General features: G+C 38.4%; 1 protein-coding gene across 7 annotated transcripts in view; it reads left to right on the top strand.

Moving 5' to 3' along the window:
* The window catches only part of LOC129764826 (ras GTPase-activating protein raskol), a 355,896-nt gene that overhangs the window by 211,486 nt on the left and 118,333 nt on the right, over positions 1 to 26,077 (top strand). For 3 of the 7 annotated variants that reach the window (XM_055764334.1, XM_055764336.1, XM_055764335.1), the window contains exon 3: positions 12,440 to 12,502. The exons of the other annotated variants lie outside the window; for them this stretch is intronic. In XM_055764334.1, coding sequence (XP_055620309.1) covers positions 12,440 to 12,502 — 63 coding nt within the window. The remainder of the gene's footprint in view (positions 1 to 12,439; positions 12,503 to 26,077) is intronic. 7 annotated transcript variants of the gene reach the window in all.

The raw sequence follows: 26,077 nt of genomic DNA, 5'->3' as shown, positions 1-26,077 counted from the left end.
GGCAAACTTTCAGTATCGTTCTGCATTCAAAGCAATGAATATCGCTTGTTCTTCCTTGTTTTGCGTCATCACATGTCTTCGTTGCGGATTGAGCTGTGGACGCGACCAAATTACTCACTCGTTGATGTCTCTGGCATTGCAATCATGCATCAAACTGAATATCAACAGAAAGGGCTTCTGTTGAGAAAAGCGCAAAACGGAGACAAGTGTGTGTATATTTAGTTACTTCAAGCCATCGATAAATGGATATTTGTGTGCGTACGTGCGTGCTTCATAACCCGTTCGTGAAAATAGTGCATCTTCGCTATGCTGAAACCCCATTTGTATCTGCTCCCGTGTGCATTAGCCCTACAGCGATGCAACAATCGCCTTATTTTTTATGCTATGATTGACGATTGTTTTGTGTTGCAAATTATGCAGTCGTAATGATAAATATAATCAAGGAGGGGAGATAGCGGGAGGGAAATATTTACCCTAGGGTATTAGTAATGAATCTCTGTTGAGGCAAATATTCAGCCTTTTTCCAAGCAGTATTGAACTGACGCTATGGTGAAGTAGGTATTAAGGTTGCGCATCAAAAAATTATTTGGGGAATACCAAGTTATTCAATAAGTTATATTAAGGGGGCCCTGTCTGGAAGGTAGGAAAATAATGAATTTTGGTGGACTTTTTTCGGATGTTATGAATAAAGTGAAGTGTTCGTGTATGTTGATCATTGCTTAAGGTATATTTGAAGATATATTTTCCATTTATTGAGTGCTCGAATAACGATTATGACGCTGTTGACAGCTGGATGTGTAGATGCTGTCTGAAAATCGGTACCTTGCTGGTGGTATCGGTTCTGAATAAACGGGGTGTCGTAGAACAAATTCCAATGAATATTTTGAAACTTTAGGACAATACCTGAAGCGTTACATAGCGGTTTTTGAAAATTCGAGAAATTGCCAACTTTGGCGGCTATTTTCGTTAAAAATGAGATATCAAACAGCTAAGTAACGCTCTAGATAACTCATTTTTACATGCTGATAAAAAAATTCAGCCAAATCGGTCGAGTAGATCCTGAGATATCGATACCACTAGTTGAAATAATATTGTCTGGAAATAGCCCTAGGCTACAGCCCTGACTTGGAAGGAAGCTGTGCTCTTCTCTTGCATGAGTTCGAAAGTAATCAGGAGAATGTAAACAAGAGCAATTATTTCGGAGGCAATCATTATCTACATCGTGAGAAGAGGCTACGTCACTCCACTCGACGAAGAGCGAATCATCTTTAGGAGGAGAATAAGCCATCATCATTGAAGTGTGTGGTTGGACCCGTTTCTCCCGATCGGATGGTATCCTAAATACCGGCTGCAAAATAATCATTGTTTTTAATGTTATGTTAATGTAAATAGAGTGTTTAATGTATATCCGATGTAGACTGTAATGTTATGAAAGAAACCGTGTTTGGTGTTGTCATATGTTGGACTATTAGTACGGTTAGTCCTTCAAAAGAAGGCTGGGAAGTGTTTAAAAAAAAAAAATTACACGGTTATCCCGACATTGGTCCTTCGAACCGGATTTTATTACTTTGGATTCGCGCTCGATGTCGGCGAGCTTAATCTCGGTTAAATAATTACTAAAAGGAACTATAGTTGGTTGGACAATAAGACCATTCTTTGTGTTGATAAATTGCTGCCATTGTTCCGATATCATAAATACTGCCACGACGTCTCCATTGAAGTTTATGTGCGGATTCATGGAATGGGTGGTAAAGAAGTACTGACGATCGACACACCGTACCAGAAGGAATTTATGCTGTACACTGATTTCGAGCATTTGAAGTGATCGAGCTCTCCCGCTAAGACGACCGAAAGGAGATACAAGCATTTAAATGGTTACATCTGGTTGCTAACAATTGAGCATTGGAGAAGGAAAAGTGACGAAGAGGAGGCGCCGTGTATATTTTCCCAGGTTAGTGCATAGAGCATATGTCTGCCGAAGCTAGATCATACGGAAATATACATAATTTGATGAAATAAAAATTCTCTTCGATTCATTTATTGTTCCTTCCCTGGTTTTGGCACTCCCGGCCAAAAATGCATTACTGAGAAAACTGTGCATTCGAAAAACGTCAACTGAGATTATTGCATTTTATACGCGGTGGACGCTGTTAGTTCTCTAGGTGAGTTGCCACAGTATATGCCCAGCCGAAGGCTTTCTTGTGGATACTACAGCCAGTGTTATTATCCTCCCCCCTCGCCTATTACCACCTGTGTCGATTGATTAAGGACCCATTGAACTGAGACTTGGTACTAGTAGCTTCTCGGTGCGTGTTGAAACTGTAATTCTGAAGGTCATAGGGCGAATTCGATAACTGGTCAGGTTAGTTAGAACAGTATATGTTCACCGAAGCAAGAGGATTTGTGGAAAACTACACCTTTTCTTTCGTCATTCTGGTTCACTGCAACGATGCCTCCCACCGCGACGTCCTCCAAGAAGACCCCTTCGCTAAAGATGTTGATGGCGAAGTTGAAAGACATACAGTCAACATTCAACGACATCTGGCGCTATATGCAGGAGTTTCAAGTGGATGCCACTGCGTCGCAAGTAGAAGTGCGCTTGGAGAATATTGATGAGTTATGGCAAACTTTTCGAAGTACAGTCACCGAAATAATATCCCATGATGATTTCGAAGAAGAAGACGATGTTTACGAAAAGGAAAGATTAGAGTTCAATAATCGTTATTACCAGGCCAAAGCTTTTCTGATGGACGAACTCAAGAAGAGAAAGGAGCCGGCGCAGCAGGATCAATCCCTGAGGGGTGACTCATCTGTACTTTCTACGGTCGACCATGTTCGGTTACCCCAGATTAAGCTGCAATCTTTCAGTGGAGACATAGATGAATGGTTAAGTTTTCGGGACCTCTTTACCTCACTTATACATTGGAAAGGAGACTTACCAGAGGTAGAGAGGTTTCACTATTTAAAGGGATGTCTCCAAGGTGAACCGAAGACTCTGATTGATCCACTACCAATAACAAAAGACAATTACTTGGTAGCTTGGGAGATGTTGATGACTCGCTACAACAATAGCAAGCAGCTGAAGAAACGTCAAGTACAATCACTGTTTATGTTGCCCACGCTCTCCAGAGAATCGCTATCTGATCTTCATAGTCTTCTGGAGGGTTTTGAGAGGACTGTCTCGACCTTAGATCAGATTGTGAAACCGATGGAATACAAGGATCTTCTCCTAATAAATATTTTAACATCACGCCTTGATCTGACTACGCGAAGAGCTTGGGAGGAGTTTTCATCATCGTTAGAGCAAGATACGTTGAAAGAATTTACCGAGTTTCTCCATCGCCGAATAAGAGTTCTGGAATCCTTGCCATCATTGCCATACAAGGGTACCCATCAACAGTCTGTCCTACAAAAATCGAGATTATCGACAGTAAAGGCTAGTTTCGGTAGTTTTCAAGCAACTAAAGGGCGCTGTGTCGCATGTTCGGCGGATCACTTATTATACCAATGCGGTGAATTCCAAGCGATGTCAGTTGCAAATAGGGACTCCTTATTACTCAAACACGGTTTATGCAGGAACTGCTTCCGACTGGGACACCAAGCTAAGGAATGCCTCTCCAGTTTTTCTTGTCGGAATTGTAGCGGGCGCCATCATACCTTGGTATGTTTTAAACCGGAAGAGGATGCTAGTCCAAGGGTAATACCTGCATCCACCGCATCTACTTCCAAGGATTCAAGGGAAAGTCCAACTCCGGTATCCAGTAAGACAGTGAGCAATCTCCAAGTATCGGGTGCAGCTTTGCGTTATACATCTCAAGTTCTTCTCGCCACTGCGGTGGTCATTGTAGAGGATGACTTTGGTAATCGCTATCCTGCACGTGCTCTCCTAGATTCAGGGTCAGAAAGCAATTTTATTACCGAACGGTTGAGTCAGCATCTGAAGGTTATACGAAAGAAAGTGGATATTGCTATCGTTGGAATTGGACAGGCATCGTCAAGGGTCCAACAAAGAATAAGGGCAGTGGTACGCTCACGTGTGGCGAACTACGCACGAAGCATGAAATTTCTCGTACTTCCGAAGGTAACAGCTAATTTGCCAACTAGAACCGTGAACACCGATGGTTGGAAATTTCCCGAAGGAATAGAGCTAGCGGACCCTTCATTCTGTGTCTCTCAGGAAGTAGATATGGTTCTTGGTATTGAGTCGTTCTTTGAATTCTTCGAAACCGGAAGAAAGATTTCACTCGGAGGAGAAATGCCTTTCCTGAAAGACTCAGTATTTGGATGGGTTGTGTGTGGAGGACAATCAATGACGGATCAATCGACAAAAATGAGTTGCAACGTATCCGCTTCCGAGTAATTGGAGGATTTGATAACAAAATTTTGGTCCTGTGAGGAGGTCAACCCAGTCAACCTTTATTCGCCAGAGGAGACTCAATGTGAATCGTATTTCATGCATTTTGTAAATCGTGAATCCAGCGGACGTTACACTGTAGCTCTACCAATGAAGGAGGACGTTGTGCGAAGATTGGGCAAATCGAGGGACATCGCATTAAGGCGTCTACTGTCAACCGAAAGGAGACTTGCAAGGGACGTAAATTTAAGGGAACAGTACGTGTTGTTCATGGAGGAATATATGCAGCTAGGTCACATGCAAAAGATTACTGAAGCCGATCAAGACTTAACCGAACGATGCTATCTACCACACCATCCAGTAGTCAAGGAGACTAGTACCACAACAAAAATTCGAGTAGTATTTGATGCGTCATGCAAAACATCCTCGGGAGTAGCTCTAAACGATGGATTATTGGTGGGACCGGTTATTCAGGATGACTTACGTTCGATAGTTCTTCGCTGTAGAATCAAGCAAATTATGCTCGTTGCTGATGTCGAGAAGATGTTTCGACAGATTCTAGTTCGATACGAGGACCGGCACTATCAGTCCATACTTTGGCGCCCTTCACCAAATCAGGAAGTTGATACCTTCGAACTGAATACAGTCACTTACGGAACAAAGCCAGCACCGTTTTTAGCAACTCGAACGCTCAAACTACTGGCAATGGATGAGAGAGAATCCCTCCCCCTAGCAGCCAAAGCAGTGGAAGAAGATATGTATGGACGACGTGATAACGGGTGCAAATACAAAGGAGGAGGCGTTGGAGCTGCAGACCCAGTTGAACGAGATGTTGAAAAGGGGAGGATTCAGGCTTCGAAAATGGGCTTCAAATTGCCCTGAAGCTCTACACGGAATTTCTGAAGAAAGTCTAGCAATTCGTGACTATTTTGGAATCAATATCAGCCCTGATTCAATGGTGAAGACCTTAGGGTTGAATTGGTCGCCCCAAAGGGATGAATTCATGGTATCGTTCAATATTTCCCCACTGGACAAAACTAAACCTATCACCAAACGACAAGTGTTATCCATCATAGCTACGCTGTTCGATCCACTAGGTCTGATTGGAGCGGTCATAACAACAGCAAAGGTATTTATGCAGCAAATATGGACATTGCGCTGCAATAATAATCACAGTTTTGATTGGGATCAGCCACTACCTTCAATGGTGAGTGAGAGCTGGCGCAAATTTTATGAGCAGCTTCACAGTATGAACAACATAAGGATAGATCGCTGTGTCATTATTCCAGGAGCAGTTTCGGTACAGCTCCACTGTTTCTCAGATGCTTCAGAGAAGGCCTATGGTGGCTGCATATATGTGCGTAGCGAGAATTCCGAAGGGAAGATAATTGTGCGATTGTTGACGTCGAAATCAAAGGTTTCTCCACTAAAAACGCAATCTATACCTCGGTTGGAACTTTGTGGAGCTCTACTAACCGCCCAATTATTCGAGAAGGCCATGCGAGCTACTCATTTGAATGTACCGACATATTTTTGGACTGACTCAACATGTGTGCTACGGTGGATCCAATCAGTTCCCACGACTTGGACCACGTATGTTGCCAATAGAGTAGCCAAGATCCAGAATATCACAGAAAGATTTGAATGGAGGCATGTTTCCGGAATTCAGAATCCAGCAGATATGATATCGAGAGGAATCTTCCCAAACGACATCCAGCAAAATGAAATTTGGTGGTATGGACCTCATTGGTTAGCTGAAACATCGATCAAATGGCCTTCTATAGGTTTTACCCAGCATGATGAAGCGGAAGATGAACGACGACATTTGGTAATCGCGGCTCCTACAACAACTTCACCCACGGCTGAATTCAACGAGTGGTATTTAGAAAAATTTTCATCGTACTCGAATTTATTTCGGCGCACAGTTGTTTGGTTGCGTCTAATGGAGTATCTGATAAAATCTCCGGATAAAAGAACTGGGTTTATCACAACTGATGAGTTTCATCGCGCTGAACGAATATTAGTACGTTGTGTGCAAAAGGAATGTTTCGTTGAAGAATGGAAGGCATTATTGAAGAATGATTCGGTACCCCGAAATTCTCCGCTCCGGTGGTTCAATCCATATGTATCCAAGGATCAAGTTTTGAGAGTTGGTGGACGGTTGCGGAATGCTGCCGGGTGCGATGATACTAAACATCCAATGGTGTTACCAGCCCGTCATCGCTTCACGCGAATGCTATTGAAACATTATCATGTACGTCTGCTCCACGCAGGGCCACAACTTTTATTGAACACTGTTAGACTGCGTTTCTGGCCGCTTGGTGAACGGAGTACTGCCAAACAAATTGTGCATCAATGTATCAAATGTTTTCGTTCGAAACCATCACTAATACAGCAATTTATGGGTGATTTACCAGCCGCTCGTGTAACCATATCCAGACCATTTTCAAAAACCGGTATTGATTATTTTGGACCAGTTTACATAAGACCCGGACCTCGTCGTACAGCAGTCAAGGCTTACGTTTCGTTATTTGTATGCATGTGCACTAAGGCGGTACATTTGGAACTAGTGAGTGATTTATCTACAGATCGATTCATACAAGCCTTACGAAGATTTATGGCGCGAAGAGGAAAGTGCACCGATATATACTCGGACAACGGCACAAATTTCGTTGGAGCTAGGAACAAGCTTCGAGAGTTCATGCGACTACTTCGGGATAAACAGCATAGTGACAAGATATCAAGAATGTGTGCAGATGAAGGCATTCAGTGGCACTTCAACCCCCCTAGTGCCCCACACTTTGGAGGACTTTGGGAGGCAGCTGTACGATCAGCGAAACATCACCTATTGAGAGTGATTGGAGAAAATCCAGTGTCGATAGAAGACATGACGACTTTGCTGGCACAAGTAGAAGCTTGTCTTAACTCCAGACCAATAACTCCTATTTCGAATGATCCGTGTGATTTGCAACCGCTAACTCCTGCGCATTTCCTAATTGGTTCTTCACTGCAAGATTTACCAGAACCGGATTTATTGGCGATTCCAAGCAATCGGCTGCACCATTGGCAACTTATTCAACAAATGTTACAAAATTTCTGGAAGAGATGGCAAGGAGAGTATTTGTGTCAACTGCAAGGACGTTCGAAACGCTGGAAACCACCGATACCCATTCAAACTGGCAAACTGGTCATCATCAAGGAAGATAATCTGCCTCCATTGCGCTGGAAGATGGGAAGAATCGAGGAGATTCACCCGGGAAGCGATGGAATAGTGCGTGTAGTAACGTTGAAAACAGCTACGGGTTCGCTTCGAAGACCCATCGAAAAGATTTGTTTTTTGTCAGAATTAAATGAAGAAAATTATTGAGAATTATCCAATTTCGAGCATACTATCATCTACCTATCCGTTCCCGCTCCCATATGGTCGAAGAGGATATTTATGTCTTTTCAGAAATCCACGCTATTTCTGGGTGGGTGAGGATGTCTGGAAATAGCCCTAGGCTACAGCCCTGACTTGGAAGGAAGCTGTGCTCTTCTCTTGCATGAGTTCGAAAGTAATCAGGAGAATGTAAACAAGAGCAATTATTTCGGAGGCAATCATTATCTACATCGTGAGAAGAGGCTACGTCACTCCACTCGACGAAGAGCGAATCATCTTTAGGAGGAGAATAAGCCATCATCATTGAAGTGTGTGGTTGGACCCGTTTCTCCCGATCGGATGGAATCCTAAATACCGGCTGCAAAATAATCATTGTTTTTAATGTTATGTTATGTATTATGTTAATGTAAATAGAGTGTTTAATGTATATCCGATGTAGACTGTAATGTTGTGAAAGAAACCGTGTTTGGTGTTGTCATATGTTGGACTATTAATACGGTTAGTCCTTCAAAAGAAGGCTGGGAAGTGTTTAAAAAAAAATAAATTACACGGTTATACCCGACAAATATGGTTTGGGTAAACGCGTTTTAAAATTCGTACAGCAATACTATATCCCTTGAGGTGACTTCATACTTTTGGATGTAACTTTCCAAGGAAATCAAATATCGAAAAATACTTCTAGGACAACATTTTTGCAAAAAACAAAAATTCAATTTTTTCGATTTTCCAGACCGGGGTCCCCCTTAAGTTATTAATTTATTTGGGCTCGCGTGCCAGTCGCAAGACTGCTTTCAACTAAGATTGCATTTGCGCTTGCCTTGATCCTAATGAAGCAGTGCTACTCTTTTCGAGGTTGTTGAGATTAGCAGATAATTTATTTCGTTTATTTAGTCACCAAGAAAGTAAATGTAAATGTCTGGAATTTTGTATGCGATTTGGTTTCGCTTGCCAATAGCAAAACTTTCTCCACTAAGGACGACAGCTGCGCTTATCTCGAGCATGTATTGTTCTTCGAGCACAATAATCAATCATCAAACAATTATCGTCAAATGATTCTACAATTTTAAATATTTCAAGGGGACCAAATCGGTAGAATGGTTGTTTGAAAATTTTAAAATTTTCGCACTATAAAATAATATCCGCAGTTATAAACAATCGACTTGAATTAAACTACAGCGTAGTTCTACGTCAACAATGCGGTCGTGTCTTGAACACCACCTCCTATAATTTTTTTTTATTGTTTCATGCTTTCAAGCAGAAATATAGCGCCTTCTAGTCCAAATCCAATTGGCTAAATGGCTTTAATATGACATTTTGATCATCTGAATCAGTCGAGTAGATCAAAAGTCATTTTTGGAAAAAAAGATAAAAAATAAAAAGTCACAGGAGGGTTGTGTCCGAAGCACGACCGCATAGTTGACGTAGGATTACGTTAGGCTATCTGATGATTTTGGATATGTTCGAAGAATTACATCGTTAAACTCTTAGATAATGATTTGGTGGCCCTGAAAAGGGCCGTTTTGTTAGGCTGTTGGGAATTGTTTGTTCACTCCAGCAGTGTTTACCGAGTGATGATGACAGAAGGATGGTAAACAGTCGTTGGATGGGGCGTATCACAAAACAGATACCGAAGTGGAACGAAATATTATGAAAACCGCCCTCTGTGATCCTAAACGAGATGCCTCCTGTATTATGTATGGATGAAATAAAAAAAAACTCACCAATGTAATATAACATAACCAATACCGAACACAATTATCAATTTTTCTCATCAGTAAAAACATGTTACTTTAATATAGAAAAAACACATTTGAAATGGAAAAGGTAATTTTGTTTCATAATTTTTACTCTCTGAGCGTTTATTTAACCCAATGCGAATTTTAATTGGACTAACAACAACCAATACTATATGTAGAGCATATGGGAAATCACTTTTTCTAATATTTCTTCACTTTGCCAATTTTTCTCGCCGTATAAATTTTCCTTGGGTGAAAATGAACACAACAAAACAGAGAGCTTGAACCAAACGACCTGTTCTCGAGCGGAAACACACCTCGGTTTTTATTTATGAAAGTTGAAATAAATCGTTCCATATATCAAATCATCTTTAACACAACTGCTACCATATACAATTTTACACTTACACTTGTGCTAAATTTTTCACAACACACGATCGGTCATTGATATGAAATTTCACGAAGCAACCAACATTAAAGTTCCAAATTTAAATTTTATTTGCTGGAATTAATCGTATCAATCACCTTACTTGAAATATAAAAATGCCCTCGACTTGCATATACAGTAGAACCCCGATTATCCGCGAAATAATCGGGCCAGGTCATCGCGTATAACCAAAATCGCAGATAACGCAATATATGACTAAAATGAGGTACAAACACGAAAAAAAATATTTTAGCATGAAAACAATGTTTCATCAATACAGAAATTATTGAACTATCAATCTGTAAGGTCGTGTTCATCATTGATCAGATAATGTGAAAGCCAAGACCAAAACAAAAAAGCAAGACTCTACCATTCACTGACAAATTTCGGGAAGGTTCATATAATTACTAGGGAATTCACCTTCGCGGATAATCCGCACCGCGGATCAACCACTCGCGGATAATCGAGGTTCTACTGTATATGCAAGTCGAGGGCATTTTTATATTTCAAGTAAGGTGATTGATACGATTAATTCCAGCAAATAAAATTTAAATTTGGAACTTTAATGTTGGTTGCTTCGTGAAATTTCATATCAATGACCGATCGTGTGTTGTGAAAAATTTAGCACAAGTGTAAGTGAAAAATTGTATATGGTAGCAGTTGTGTTAAAGATGAGTTGATATATGGAACGATTTGATGGTTTTAATATCTCTGTTAGGGAATACATTTCGGTAGGAACAAAAGCTCCCCCTTCTTTCACGTATTTGCAATGCCGATTTCCCCCAGACAGCTTGGTTTTGATGTCTCTGTTAGGAAACACATTTCGGTAGGAACAAGGGTTTCCCCTGCTTTCATGTATTTGCAATGCCGATTTCCCCCAGGCAGCTTGGTTTCGATGTCTCTGTTAGGGACCCGCCGCATGTGTCGTCAATTTCGACCAATCAGAAGTGGGTATTTCCGTTAGGATAGGGGTTGAGATTTTTCATTGTTCGATAGTTAGTTTAACGACATATATTATTTTGTTCATTATAAAATATTGTTATGGAGTACCGAAATCTATTGACGCAAAAATCTCATCAATCCATCATGAAATGACTGAGCAATAAGCGTTTGAAATTGGACAATTTTCACGATGTGCTCGATTTTTCGATTTTCAATTTGTACCCCAATATGTTCCCGAGAGACGTAATCCTACGTCAAAACAAGGATGGACAGACAACGTTGGAGGAAGTATGAGCTTGAAAGAGCAACGCAGGCCATCAAGGACGGAATGTCTTCGACCAAGCATCGAACATGGTTGAAAATGCTCGAACTTCAGTGAAAAGATCCATCCAGAATTCGAGATGGTCTCAATGCAATTTCTCTGGTCAGGAATCTGGTCAAGACACCTGGTATCGATCCCAGAACATTGATACTGATTGTAATATTATCTTGTATTATTTTACATAAGCATAAGTATGTTTTTTTTTCGATGACACACACCGGACCAAATCACCCCGCATAAAAAAAAAAACAAGAAAACACGAGTTCAAGTGATTATATAATGATTATATAACGAGTCAAATGATTATATTAATGATTAAACATTATTGATTGAGCGAAAACAAGTGTGGCTAAGTGTACAATGTGATTTTTTTTATTTAGACCGTATAGGTTTGGAAATATTAGGCGATTTGCTAAGGGGGTCCAAATTTCCCACATTTCCCCTACATTTTTTTCGCCACGGATAATTACTCATAACGCTAGCGTCGAGTTGTCATAAATACACATACTCTTCGAAACGAAAGTGTTGCTCGATACAGCCTGTAGCTCATTTTGTTTTTGTCTCCTGTTGAATATTTATTAGGAAAGTATTGCTCATATTTCATGTCGGTCGATGAGTTGCTGCCTTCCACATAACTAAATTTATGTGGAGTTCTTGGGTGTCTCCCACATGCAATATCACTTCATTATTATTATTGCCTCCAGTTGGGCGGCAGTTGGGCTAACGTTTGTGTGTAAATTTCAATTACTTTTCAACGGAAACGAACCGTACTACTGCTGATGTTTCAGCATTCTTTCGCAGCTTTATGTACATTTCAACGTGTAGTTTCGTGGACAAATATTTCTGCTCCAGTCAGCCCTCATTATTGTTGTGGTTTCGATAAATGGAATACGCAACGAAAAGCTCACAGGTAAAATGAATTTGTGAATGGTTGACTGGCGGGAAAATGACCTCGAATTAAGTATGCCTAACGTCGGACACGCGCTAATTTGGTAGGCCATTTTCTTGCGAAATTGACGATATATATGCTAAACCAAAAGCCGAATTCGTTGCAATTCGAATAAGGGATAGTGTGGTCGTAAATATTTTGCGTATACTTGTATACTCTTCCAAGGCAAGCGATATCGCTTATAACTAAACACAGTTGAAGAATAATTTTAAATCACAATCACAATCTTATGAGATCAATTTTATAACGCTATTGCGCACTGCATCTGATCGGCCACGACCCGCGTCAATATATCTACTAATTAAGCATTTTATTTTATCTCTTTTTCAGGTGAGTTCAAATCTAGAACGCTTCCACGCTTTCAAATCTATAATACGTTCTGCGGCGAAGGAGGTGATTATTGCATTTTGACTATTGAGCAAAAATATTATATAACAGAATCAATTGATACAACCTTATTCATTGCGTTGCACTCAGTTACACACAGTTACAACATACACAACCAATGTGTCACCAATGGTCTCCCTAAAACGGATGGGAAACAATAAATTTTATGGTCACCCCTGAAATTCGTTCGATGTGTACACCAAACAATTATGTCTTTCGTTTCGGCAAATTTCGCAATAATTTATTGCTTCAATTTTACCCTCACTCACATTGTCCTATAATTCATCCATTCCAATCCGCCATTAGTGTATTGTTTGTAAACATCGTTATGGTATTCGTTCGGTTTTGCCCTATTCAACCCCTATTTTGCGGTGTCTAAATTAATTGGCTAGCCATGATTAATTTCGACTCGAGCTTGTATCGGTGTAATTTGCAAGCCCCTCGTTCGTAATTTTGGTCATTTCGATCCGCCGTTTTGCTTCGCTGCTTGCAGCGCATCCGAACCGGGTAAGGAATGAGCATGAGATTATCTTGGCTTACATCACAAACAAACTGGATGGAAACCATTAGTGAAGTGACCGATCCGGAGTTTTTCGTAATATTAGTTACAATCAATAATTGTAGTAAAACACAATGAATTTATTTTGATAAAAACTAAATTCGAGAATCAATTCATACGTTATTTTTTCCTGTATCCTAACAAAGTGTATCCCCAAAATTCCTCTCAACGTTTCATATTATATTTGAGTAAACTTGAAGAGCACTTCATTGCAAATTGTACCAGAAATACAGAATGCTTTGCGTACTCTCGTAATGAACAGAAAGAAATCGATTTTTTATTGTTCCCAATATTGTTGTCTACACTATATCTACTCTCATCAAGATAAAAATGTGTTTGTAAAATAATTGTAGCTTCAAGATGATGCATAATATTTCGTCTTCATGTGCTTATTTTCCTCGCATTTCAAAAATCGCCTAAAAATTTCGACGTCGCACCTGTTTCCTTTTTTTTTAGTGAAGTGTATACGACTCATCTCGTTTTCAGCGATATTTACAGAAATAAATTCTATCGATGATGTAGCGCTGTGTAACGTTAACGCTACTCTTGCTGGGATCGTATACAAGATCGAGCAATGTGTTAACGCCCCGAAGTATGCAACAATAGGTTGCAATTCAATGCTGGCGCTTATCTCATTGGAAGCTCTGCTGTCGGTAACTTGCATCATTTAAGTTGGACACAATTTCACTCGTTGAGAGCTTGAATGATAACGCACTACTTTACTTAGTGTTGTCCTATTTTTCAAACTAACCGTTCATCAATTTGTCGAATATTTTTCAGCTGTTTGTGATTGACGATATTACGTTGGATTTACAACCAGATGGCGCAACGAGTAAAATGAGGATGTTTTGTTTTTTTGGCACGAAATTCGTTCAAATTTTCTAGAAAAATCAGAATTTATCTTCAAATTACCCGGTTTCATGTATTCTTTCCACGCTGAAAAGGTTAGAAAATCATCATTTTGCAATGTGCTATGTACATTACGAGGAATGGCTTGTTATAAGTATTGTAACTTTAATTTTTTTCAACTAAGTAAACGATGAATAAGGTGTTTTGCGCTAAAAATACTGCAAATCCTTCTCGTATCGGCCCCTACATAATCAATGATATCAGCTAATTTGCTATGATATCGATTTCATCGCAATTAACCATAGTATCAATAACCGGTATGCATCATCAAACATAAAATTTTTGAAGATTATCTATGACTTTGGTCAAATCGCGTGTTGAAACCATCGTAAATATACAAAACTCCAACTTTCTTACCATATACTGACGACATTCAATGGCTTTATGAATCTAAATTGAAATAACATGAATAATCACCATCGAATCTTGCTTTTCAGTGCGTAAAATAAACATACACCCTCACTTTTGTGGTTCTGAGCTCTAATGTAGATGTCGCATGAGCTGAATTCGTCAATTGGTTTCGATTAATATATATTGTGTAATATTGTGAACTTTGATGGACTGTTGGAAGAATATATTGACAGTACAAATTGCATTGATTTTCTTGATGTGTTTCATAAGGATTCAAAATTTGTGGCTAAACATGATTGTCAACATACAAAAATTCGAAATTTGGAAAATTCATAAAAATTTGATGTTTTACAAAGTTCGTCAAAAATAGTTTTACCATCTAGGACTCATTTTTTGAATAATCTACATGACTTCTATTTTATATATTATATATATAAAAAAAAATAAAAATACATATATACATTTAAAAAAAATAAAATTAAAAAAGACAATAAATTAGAAATGTTTTTTTTAAATATCTCGAGAATTGGTGCATTTAGAAGGAGATTGATGAAGAGCTTTTTGTTGTAAATCACATGAGAATTTATAATTTGTGGCTAAACATGATTGTCAACACACAAATATTCGAAGTTTTGAAAATTCATAAAAATTTGATGTTTCAAAATACCAAATAGTTTCACCATATTGGATTTATTTTTTAAATTTTCTACATGACTTCTATTTTACATGATAAAATTTTAAAAAAAATGAAAAATTATTTCTTTTAGATATTGCGAATTAAAGTTTTTTTTGTAAACAAAAAAAAAGAGTATTATTTTTTTTTCAGTGTAACAGTGAACAAAATCATACATAATTTAGAACCAAACAACTGGTCTCCGAATTGCACAAAAATTTCACTGCAATTTTATAAACGTTTGGTTATTACATAAATGGACCACAACTCATCGGAGCGAGCATGGAATTTGACTTCTGTATCAGTTCGACGAAAAATCTTTTAGCGTTGTAATTAACGTGCAAGTCATTTTCATTCCCTTGCAAATCAGTGTTGCAACACTCACTCTTTTCGTCAGGCTTACCTCATTCTGACATCTGACTTCTAGAAGAATTCATACATAGAAAACGATTTTGTTTAACGAAGGATCATAGTAGCAATGGAAGCGTATTGCGACAGTCTTACGAATTCTCGCCTCATATATAGCATCCCCTACGCTAAGAGATTTCTGGAACAAGTGTGTAACGGTTCACAAAAATGACTTTGAACAATGATGTATTTCAAATCATAAATTCATGATTTTCATATAGAACGACAAAACTTATTGAACAATATATTATTTCTTTTAGAACACTTACAATTAACGAATAATTACTGTTAAAGTGTTCTGTTGAAAATCATCAGAACCAAAGAAATGAATTCTATGCACACTTCAGCTGATATTTCGATGATTTCTTTAGTAGTCGATATGTGCTAGATGTTTCCTTCTGAATTGTTTACTTTTTTTATGTTAATAGATGAAGGTGTCTTGCAGAAAAAAATTGTAAGGGGTTGTATCTACGACACGACCGCATATTTTCGACGTAGAACTACGCAATCATATTATGCATTCCATTTGTTTACCACTTCGAATATTAATTTATAATGCATCCATATGTTATTCATTACAAATAAATTTTATTAACGTCCTTTTACGTTTGATATGATGCCTTGGACTACCAAAATATGTGAACGGAAGAATTGTCAAACTATTATTGTATTTTTCATTTCCCTCTGAAATTATTGCACATCTCATGTTTACGTAGTTCTCGAACCTCCTTCATTTACCTCTAGTATCTGAAATGACGTTTTTCCCAGGCCTCTCAGCAGGGTTGCCAATAATATTTTTCAAAAAACTGGAAGATTTCTCTTGAAAAGACTGGATGAAAACTGGATCCTGAAAAATCGTTTTATTTCAAGAGGTTCGGCTTTGATTTATCTAAAATCATTTTTTTACGTACTCCAGTGCTTGAGAAATAGAATTATTTCGATGCTTCGTGTAGTATTCATATGTACAGTCAAATCCGTTTTTAATGACATCGAAAGGAGGTCATAATATAGGGACGTCATACAAAGCGTTTTGTAAAAAAAAAGTTTTTTACGTAAATATGAAATCTTATTAAGATGTAACTATATTCGATTTTTTAAAAGAATTTTATATAAAACAAAACTTCGTTGTATAATTACGTAAGAATAGGCGGTAGGTCAGTATAATCGGAGTCATAATAAACGAATTCTACTGTATTTCAGAAAATAGCCAAATAAATAATTGATTAACCATTCGAGCAGATCAAAATAACGTTTCCCACCACTCGAACAACGGTGGTTCAAACGATAATGATGCAAGTAATTATCTTAAGTAGACGTAGAACTACGTCTATCATCAAGGGTGCCAAATCAGAAAACAGGAAAAGTTTTTATGAAATAAAGTTAACGTTAATAACTATTTTTGCCGCGAACGGATTTTGACAATTTACATATCAAGCGAATCGGAAATTCCCTAAGATTAGTTTGATATGCTATAAATCACAATCCCCTGGTGTGTAAATGGTTAAAATTCATGAAAACTATAAGCGTTTCCATTTTCCCATACGTTTGTTCTGTTGATTTGTGTGCTTTCCCGAACAGAGCTGTCAATAACGAGCAACTTATCGACGAGCAACAAAGGGGAAATCCTAAGATTTAAAGTATCCGTGAACAAAGGAAAGGAAGAAGAACGATGGGGAATATTTGTTTAGAGCATGAACAGTGGATCTCGCTGAGGTTCCTTGTTTTGCGTCATCACTTGTCTTCGTTTCGGGTTGAGCTGTGGACGCGACCAAGTTATTCATTTGCTGATGTCTCTGGCATTGCAATCATTGCATCAAACTGACGCCATTACATTAAGGTTCTGAGCTACACAATTGTGTGGGGAAGCATCAAGCTAGGCTATCGTTGGCTCACCAAGAAAATAATTGTTCTGGAATTTGGTCTGCGATTTAGTTTCGCATGGCGGTAGCAAAACTCTCTCCACCAAGAATGGCAGCTAAGCTAATCTAGACCGGCAATATTAACAGAAACGGGTTCTGTTGAAAAGAGCGCAAAACGAAGATGAGTGTGTGTATATTTAGTTGCTTCAAGCCATCGAAATATGGATATTCATGTACGTAGGAGGAAAATATTTGCGTTAGGGTATTAGGGTGCTCATACACTGTTTGACCGAAGCCAAATATTTGACTTTTTTTGACAGATAAATTTTGTCCAACGTGTACTGATCAAATATATTCTACACAAAACACGACAAGCAAATATTCAATTATTGGATGTTTTCAGTCTGTTCTTCGAACCTGTCGGTATATGGTTAGGTTACCTTGAATATTTCAGTTGATTTTTTCTATGTTCGGTGTTTGATATTGTTTACTACTGTTGAAAATTGAAGAGTGGCAAACAAAATAGTGTTTGTACAAATATCAAATCAAACCTTATCTGTCAAAAAATATCAAATATTTGACCTCCGGGCAAACAGTGTACGGCCACCTTTAGTAATGAATCTGCTGAGGCAAATATTCAGTCTTTTTCTAAGCAGTTAACATTATTTGTTTTCCGTCATCATAAAGGCTTCGTTGGCGCCTTTGACATGGCATTCAATGAATTGAACTGACGGTATGGCGAAGCAGGCGCTAAGGTTGTGCGCCAAAAAATTCTTTGGGGAATACCAAGCATCTTGAATGTTGTGCTGGAATGTTATAAGTTATTTGGGTTCGCTTGATCATTAAGAATTAATGCTACTCTTTTCGAGATTGTTGAGATTAACAGAAAAAGTTCATTTCATTTGTTTTGTCACCAAGAAAGTAAATATCATTCTGGAAATTTGTATGTGATTTGGTTTCGCTTGTCAGTAGCAAAACTTTCTCCACTAAGGATGACTGCTGCGCTTATCTTGAGCATTGAAAAGTAATGCAACTTTTTTCGAGACCAGTAATATTAACAGAAGCGTTTCTATTGAGAATAGGGCAAAATGATGAGAAGTGTTTATATTCCTAGTAGCTTTAAGCCACCGATGTATGGCTCTGCATGCATGCTATGACAAACGCTTGTTTGTGGCTTGGTTTAGGTTGTACGAATGATGTCTAGAGGTGCGCTGAGGCAATACTAAATAACATGTAGCATGATATTTGATACTTGCAAGTATTGTCATTGTTGTTGTTTCCATGCGGTGCCAAAGTTATAGTTATGAGATGTGGAATAATGGTGCTGGTACAACAAGTCTATAATCGACTGTAGCTGAGTCTACTTCAATTGCAAAAAAGGCCACCGGAATAGCATTCGAGGTAAATTTTCAATGCATTGACATGAAACAAATTGCGGCATATGATCAGCTAGTGTATTGTTCTGCGAGGGCAAGAATGAATCATCAATCAATTATCGTCAACTGACTCTACGATTGAAAACATTTCAGGGCAATTAAACCATTCTACTAAACAGTTATTTCTAAAATTTCATAGCATCATAAAATAATATCCGAAGTTATTAACCCTTCTGTACTCGCGTACAAAATCATAACACGTATACTCGCGCACGGTGTCACAGACCGAAAATTGAACTTTTCTGTAATGTTGCTATTGTGTATTTTTCAGGCTCCATTCGCAGGGTATGATTGAATGAAAAAATTCAAAAAAAAACAGGGCGAACACGATTGTATACAAATTCGATCGTATGTGATTCGATTATATACAGTTTGAAAAAAAATTTTTTTTTACATTTTTGAAATGACTTGTTTCAAGAAAAAAATATAACCTTTGAACTTTAAGGTGGAATTCAAGTGGCTATTATATGTACATTGGGGTAAAAATCGTGATTTTTTTAGATTTTGTTTGAATTTTCACCAGGAATTGTTCATATCGATATTGCAGCGAAATTAAGAAAGATAGAAGTTGAGTGTCAAGAACAAATTGTAGAGTGGTTTAAGAGCTTTGTTTTGATTGATAAAAACAATCAAGTTTAATATGAATTTTTGGATAATATTATTTATTATACATTAAAAATTACCAACTTTGAAATTTTCGCTTTCAAAAAGTTATACGAATCCACTAATTCAGATGTTACACTACTATACCATGTACTGAATTTTCTCATCTTTCAAAGGAAAGCAACAGAATTGGCTTACGCAGCGTACTTTTTAGTGTAGTGTAAGTTTGAGGCAACAGAGTCTGAAACAAAACAAAAGTTCTATAACTCTATCATTGTTGAAATTCGAACATATGCGTAGAAGGATTTTTTCATCAAATATGATCATCTATCACCTCCCCAGAGATTCTGGTAAAAATAGTTTTTTCATGTGAGAAAGGTATTTTCTGACTTTGAGGGGATGAAACAAAAATTAAATTCATCTTTTATTTTCAATAAACGAAAAAAATATGCCATACAAACGAAACACAAATTTCTGCATTACTCGAGAATTATTCAAGCAAATGGAACCAAATTAGACATATTGAGGTTTGAGGGTACAGTAAATGTTTCTATGGTAGTTATGATACTAGGAATTTTATAGTGAAAAGTAAATTCAATGGAGATCAATCAATGAACAGTTCTGCGATTGGACCCATGAACTTGCTCATAGTAAGAAAACGTGAATGTATGAACGTATTGATAACAAAAAAAAACAAATTTTTGGCGAGACGAAGTTTGCCGGGTTAGCTAGTGCAATATAAAACGTATAGTGGAGAAATGATTGTGTCGTGTAATAATATTAACACGCTGAACTCCGACTGAGATGAAGGCCGATAATTAACTCTCCATGTAGCCCTGAAACTGAACTTCTCTGATATTTGATAATTTAACTTTGTTGCTGACATTCCCAAGGCCGACACTCTTCAAACGCAAACTCATGATTGAATTGGTTCAACGTTTTCAATATAATGTATCTAAATCAAATGGATTCGAATATGTTTTCAAAGAATAGAATATTGTAGGCAAAAAGTTATGTTCCAAAAATTGGCATGTGAAGCAAGTAGTTGTATGAACTTCTGAGATAATCATTAGTTCGAAATTCATTGCACCTGGCGTCCATCTGTTTGTAGACTTAAAATATTCCAACCTGCATAAAACTTATTCCAGCTACAGTCAATCTAAATAGTGGAGCAAATGTACCTTATGGTTTCTAACTACGTTTCCAACGGTTCCATCGGGCAACAACAGTCACGATAGTTTAATTAGCATTAATTGATATTCATCCAAAAACGGACCACAGACTGCCAGCCATCAGCGATGCTTATGCGTATAAAATGATAAGCGTGACTTACTACCCGTTTCCGCAGCAGTCAGCTTGAAAGTTGACACTTACACTTCAACCGGAAGCGAACATAAATTGGCTACCGCCCAAATGCAGACAAACAACCGTAATTGAGTAAACTAAGTAAAAATTGTTTTTGAAATGTGTTAACTTGCCGCTTGTCGCACTTGCTGCTATGGTTTGGAATGAAGACAACAAGAAAATTAAAATGTCACGAGTTTCTCCATTCACAAGACAGTTCGAGAAATTCCGAGCCACAAAACGGGGACAGTCTAGAACGGAAAGAAAACTGTTACGATCGTCTTTATTTACTTTGGCCTACATTGTTTCCGCGCGATCGAAGCGCAATTTTGGGTACAATATGGCACATAGAACTTGGATAACGTCTGCGTAATTTAAACCCAGTTAAACAGTGTTAGCTTTTTATACTGTACAAATTTTATTCACATCCAAACGCCATCGTGTTACCTCCCAAGGCGATATTCTAAAGAGGGTCAAAATTCCCTTACTCCCAAACCGTTTGACACTCTTCGAGGAAGGCTTCCGCAGAACGCCAGCCAAGGCGGGCGGGAAGCATAGAAAGAGCATAGGCCAGGAAGGACGGAAAGCTGCATTGTGTTTTGCAACAATCTGTCCATTAGAGAGCGTGCAGGAAGTTTTCATGTTCTTGTTCGACAATTTTGACCTAAGGAAGTGAGAAAACGCCATGTGTTTGCCTTCAGGACAATACCAATGCCGAAAGGGAGCCGCAGGGTTATCAAGTGGTACTTAAACTTTTGCATAAAAGTTTTTTTACGAACAAAGGCATTCATTCATGTTTATTTCGGTCTTCCTATGGCTTGCTTTAGTGCCAGTAGGCTATTTCTATTTGTTAGTACTAACTAGAAGATAATCAATTCGAATATCTAATAAATTTGAGTAAATGTAATTATTCTATTGAAAATAAAAATACAGTGAGTGGGGTGTAGAATCATTGTAAAAATATTATCTATCGTTGTCTACAGTTTATTCGGTATTGTTGTTAAGTCACTCAGTATTGTCCGCAAGAACATTTAGAACTATACAAAAGAAAAGAATTAGATAGCAAAACTTTCTTCAAATTTTGAAATGTGTTCCTTAAAGTCTTTAAATTTTTGATGGCCAACACAATTAATGAATTATTAGAAATTAATTGTAATTATTATAATAAATTCTGATAGAAATTAAAAAAAAGCTTGACGCTTCAGGACAAAAAAAAAATCAATTTTCTCTAAATTATATTTATCTTTACATCGGTGATTTAATAGAAATATTGGGTAGGGGAAAAAATAATCCATTATTTTCTCGGTAGCTGGCTCTAGTGGTCAATATCTCGCGTAACATCGATAATACAATTCCAAGTTTATGCTCGCTGTAAAGGTGACATTTCACACTAAAAAAATTCTTTGCTGTTTTTGTTTGTTCCATTCAGCTGTGAGTTACAGGGCGTTAACAATGGAAGTCAACAAAGAGAAAATTCGGTACATTTTACACTTTTTGTTTTGAAAAGGCGAAAATGCAATCCAGATCGCTGAAATTGCGAATGGTGTTTATGGTGCAATACTGTAACAGTAAGATACGCGCAATTTAATTTTTTTATTGAAATTTTTTAATTTTTATTTTTGTTTTTATTTTTTTTAAGTGCAATACACTAAATTAAGTGCCGAGTGGTTTTTTTTTATTCATTCGTTTATTTTTACAGGCTCAGTTACTTAAGTTTAAAGGAGCCGAATTCTTAAATATAATTTTAAAACTATATATATAAACATTTTTCTTACATCTAAGGTTAGTAAGGTGGAAACCGATTACTCGCGGTGTACTCGAGTTTAGGAGGCTGACATATTTTTAGGAGAAGGATGGGATATAAGGAAATTGTAACAATGTTGATGAACACTCATTTCATAAATCTATTCGTATATCTATAGTGTATTTACATTTCAACTTATTCTACTATTTATAGCAAGGGGACGAATTACCCGCAAAGGAAGGAAAGGAGGGTATAGGGATGTAGGGACAATCACACACGAAGATCTATAGCTTTAAGGAAAACATATATATGGGACATGTAATCAAGGTCTAACCGAGCCAACACATCTCTCACCGGCACATTGGGCTGTCTTCCTCGGGCCCGAAGGGAGTTTTCTAAATTCGATCTGGCGACCAGATACACCTCGCACGACCAAACAATGTGCTCGATGTCGTGATAACCTTGGCCACAAACGCAGAGATTGCTGCTGGCAAGATTGAAACGAAAGAGTAGTGCATCTAACGAACAGTGATTGGACATGAGTCGGGAGAAGGTGCGAATAAAGTCCCGACTCAATTCCAGATTTTTGAACCACGGTTTGAGGCTAACCTTAGGGATAATCGAGTAAAACCACCGGCCCAATTCATCTTCATTCCACTTGCGTTGCCAGTTAGCGATGGTATTTTTGCAGACTAAAGAATAAAATTCATTGAAGGCGATTTGACGCTGATAAATATCGCCTTCAATTGCACCTACCTTTGCTAATGAGTCAGCCCTCTCATTACCCGGAATGGAGCAATGTGAAGGGACCCAGATAAAGGTAATGACATAACAGCGTCAGGATAAAGCACTCAAAATTTCTCGTATTCTCTCAAGGAAGTACGGCGAGTGCTTTTCCGGCCTCACTGAACGGATAGCTTCGACAGAGCTAAGACTATCCGTTACAATGTAATAGTGTTCAACAGGTCGTGAGGCGACGCTGTCCAGCGCCCAATGAATTGCTGCCAATTCAACACTATACACTGAGCAAGGATTCTGAAGACAGTGTGAGGTGCTAAAAAAATCGTTGAACACTCCAAATCCTGTGAACTCATTTATAGTGGACTCGTCAGTAAAGTACATATTATCACAATTGATACCCCCATACTTTTCATCGAAGATCGTTGGAGCGACCCTCGATCGTTGGTAATCTGAATATCCATGGATATCTTGCTTCATGGACAGATCAAATTGCACAGAGGAATTGATGTAGTCAGGGAAACAAATACGGTTGGGAATATACGAAGAAGGATCAACCTGCATGGAGATGAATTCATTATATGAACTCATGAATCCGGAGTGAAAATTTAACTCGATCAACTGCTCAAAATTTCCGATCACCAATGGGTTCATGACCTTACACCGGATGAAGAACCGAAGAGATAATAAATTGAAGCGATCTTTTATTGGGAGTAGGCCTGCCAAAACCTCGAGACTCATGGTATGCGTTGAGGGCATACATCCCAACGCGATACGGAGACAAAGATACTGAATTCGCTCGAGTTTAATGAGGTGTGTTTTGGCAGCTGATTGAAAACAGAAACTGCCATACTCCATCACTGAGAGAATAGTTGTTCGATACAACATTATAAGATCTTCGGGATGGGCTCCCCACCAGGTGCCGGTAATTGTACGGAGAAAGTTTATTCTTTGTTGACATTTTTTACTCAGATACCTAATATGGGCCCCCCAAGTACATTTGGAGTCGAACCAAACCCCAAGATACTTGAATGACATAGCATGAGTGATCGGTTTACCCAAAAGTTGAAGCTTTGGTTTTGCTGGTCTATGCTTCCTAGAAAAAACCACCATCTCTGTTTTCTCCGTGGAGAATTCGATCCCTAGCCCAATGGCCCAGGTTGAAAAATTGTTCAAAGTATCTTGTAAGGGTCCTTAGAGGTCGGATTCGTTTGATCCTACGACAGACACCACTCCATCATCTGCAAGTTGTCTTAGGCTGCAATTTTGTGTAAGGCAATTGTCGATGTCGCTTACATAGAAGTTGTACAAAAGGGGGCTTAAACATGAGCCCTGGGGGAGGCCCATGTAAGAGACCCGACTTACTGCCGAATCTCCGTGAGAAAAGTTCAAATGTTTCTCACAAAGTAAGTTATATAACATATTATTCAATAGAGGCGGCAAACCCCGAGAATGTAAATTGTCCGACAAAACCTCTATTGAAACAGAATCGAAGGCCCCCTTTATGTCCAAGAATACTGAAGCCATTTGTTTTTTTTCGGCGTAAGCCATTTGAATTTCTGAAGAAAGCAACGCAAGACAATCATTCGTTCCCTTGCCCCTGCGGAACCCGTATTGTGTATCTGAGAGTAGGCCATTCGTTTCAACCCATCGATCAAGGCGAAACAAGATCATTTTCTCCAACAATTTCCGTATACAAGACAGCATTGCTATTGGGCGGTACGAATTGAAGTCGGACGCGGGTTTTTCGGTTTTTTGAATAGCTATAACTCGTACTTGTCTCCAATCATCTGGAACAATATTATTCTCCAGAAACCGATTGAATAAATTCAACAAGCGATGTTTCGCCACATCAGGGAGGTTTTTCAGCAAGTTGAACTTAATTCTATCCGATCCCGGAGCAGAATTGTTACATGAAAGCAGAGCAAGAGAGAATTCTACCATCGAAAACTCGGAATCAAGATCGCACCTACCTTGTGGTATATCTCGAACAATTTTTTGCACAGGAGCGGAATCAGGACAAACCTTCCGTGCAAAATTGAAAATCCATCGATGTGAATATTCTTCGCTTTCATTCGTTGAAGAGCGATTTCTCATGTTTCGAGCCACTTTCCATAATTTTTTCATTGACGTTTCTCGTGACAAACCTCCCACGAAATTTCGCCAATAAGCACGTTTTTTCCCTTTGATTAAGTTTTTAAATTGATCTTCAAGGGCTAAATACGTTTGAAAGTTTTCAGGGGTTCCACGTTTCCGAAAAGCTTTAAATGCATTCGATTTTTCTACATAAAGCTTGGAACACTGGCTATCCCATCATAGATTGGGAGGCCTTCGACGAATAGTGGAACCTGGGATGGGTTTCGTTTGAGCGCGAACCGCGCTGTCATAGATCAAACGAGAAAGGAAGTTGTACTCCTCCAATGGAGGTAAACCATCTCTGGAATTGATGGCTAGAGCAATCGCGTCCGCATATTTTTTTCAGTCAATGTGTCTTGTGAGGTCATATGCCATGTTTATAGATTCAGAAGAATTCGACCCAATGGTGATGGAAATTTTGATTGGCAAGTGATCACTACCGTTGGGGTTCTGGATTACATTCCACTTGCAATCTAACGATAGTGAATTCGAGCAAAGCGAGAGATCAAGAGAACTTGGGTTAGCAGGAGGTTTAGGTACACGTGTTGTTTCCCCAGTGTTTGAACGGTCATATTGAAGCTGTTACAAAGGTCATATATCAACAATGAACGATTGTCGTCGTACTGTTCCCCCCAGGCAGTTCCGTGAGAGTTGAAGTCTCCCAAGATCAATCGTGGCTCAGGAAGGAGTGAGCACATGTCATCAAGTTGTTTGCGTCTAACCGCAGCTCTCGGAGGCCAATACAAGCTGACAATACAGAGGTCTTTGCCTCTGATGTTTGCATGACAAGCAACAGCTTCGATCCCTCCAATAGGTGGAAG

This window comes from Toxorhynchites rutilus, chromosome 2 (assembly GCF_029784135.1).
Source record: "Toxorhynchites rutilus septentrionalis strain SRP chromosome 2, ASM2978413v1, whole genome shotgun sequence".
NCBI lineage: Eukaryota > Metazoa > Arthropoda > Insecta > Diptera > Culicidae > Toxorhynchites > Toxorhynchites rutilus.
The sequence above is the reverse complement of the archived record's forward strand: the minus strand, read 5'-3'. Positions and strand labels throughout refer to the sequence as shown.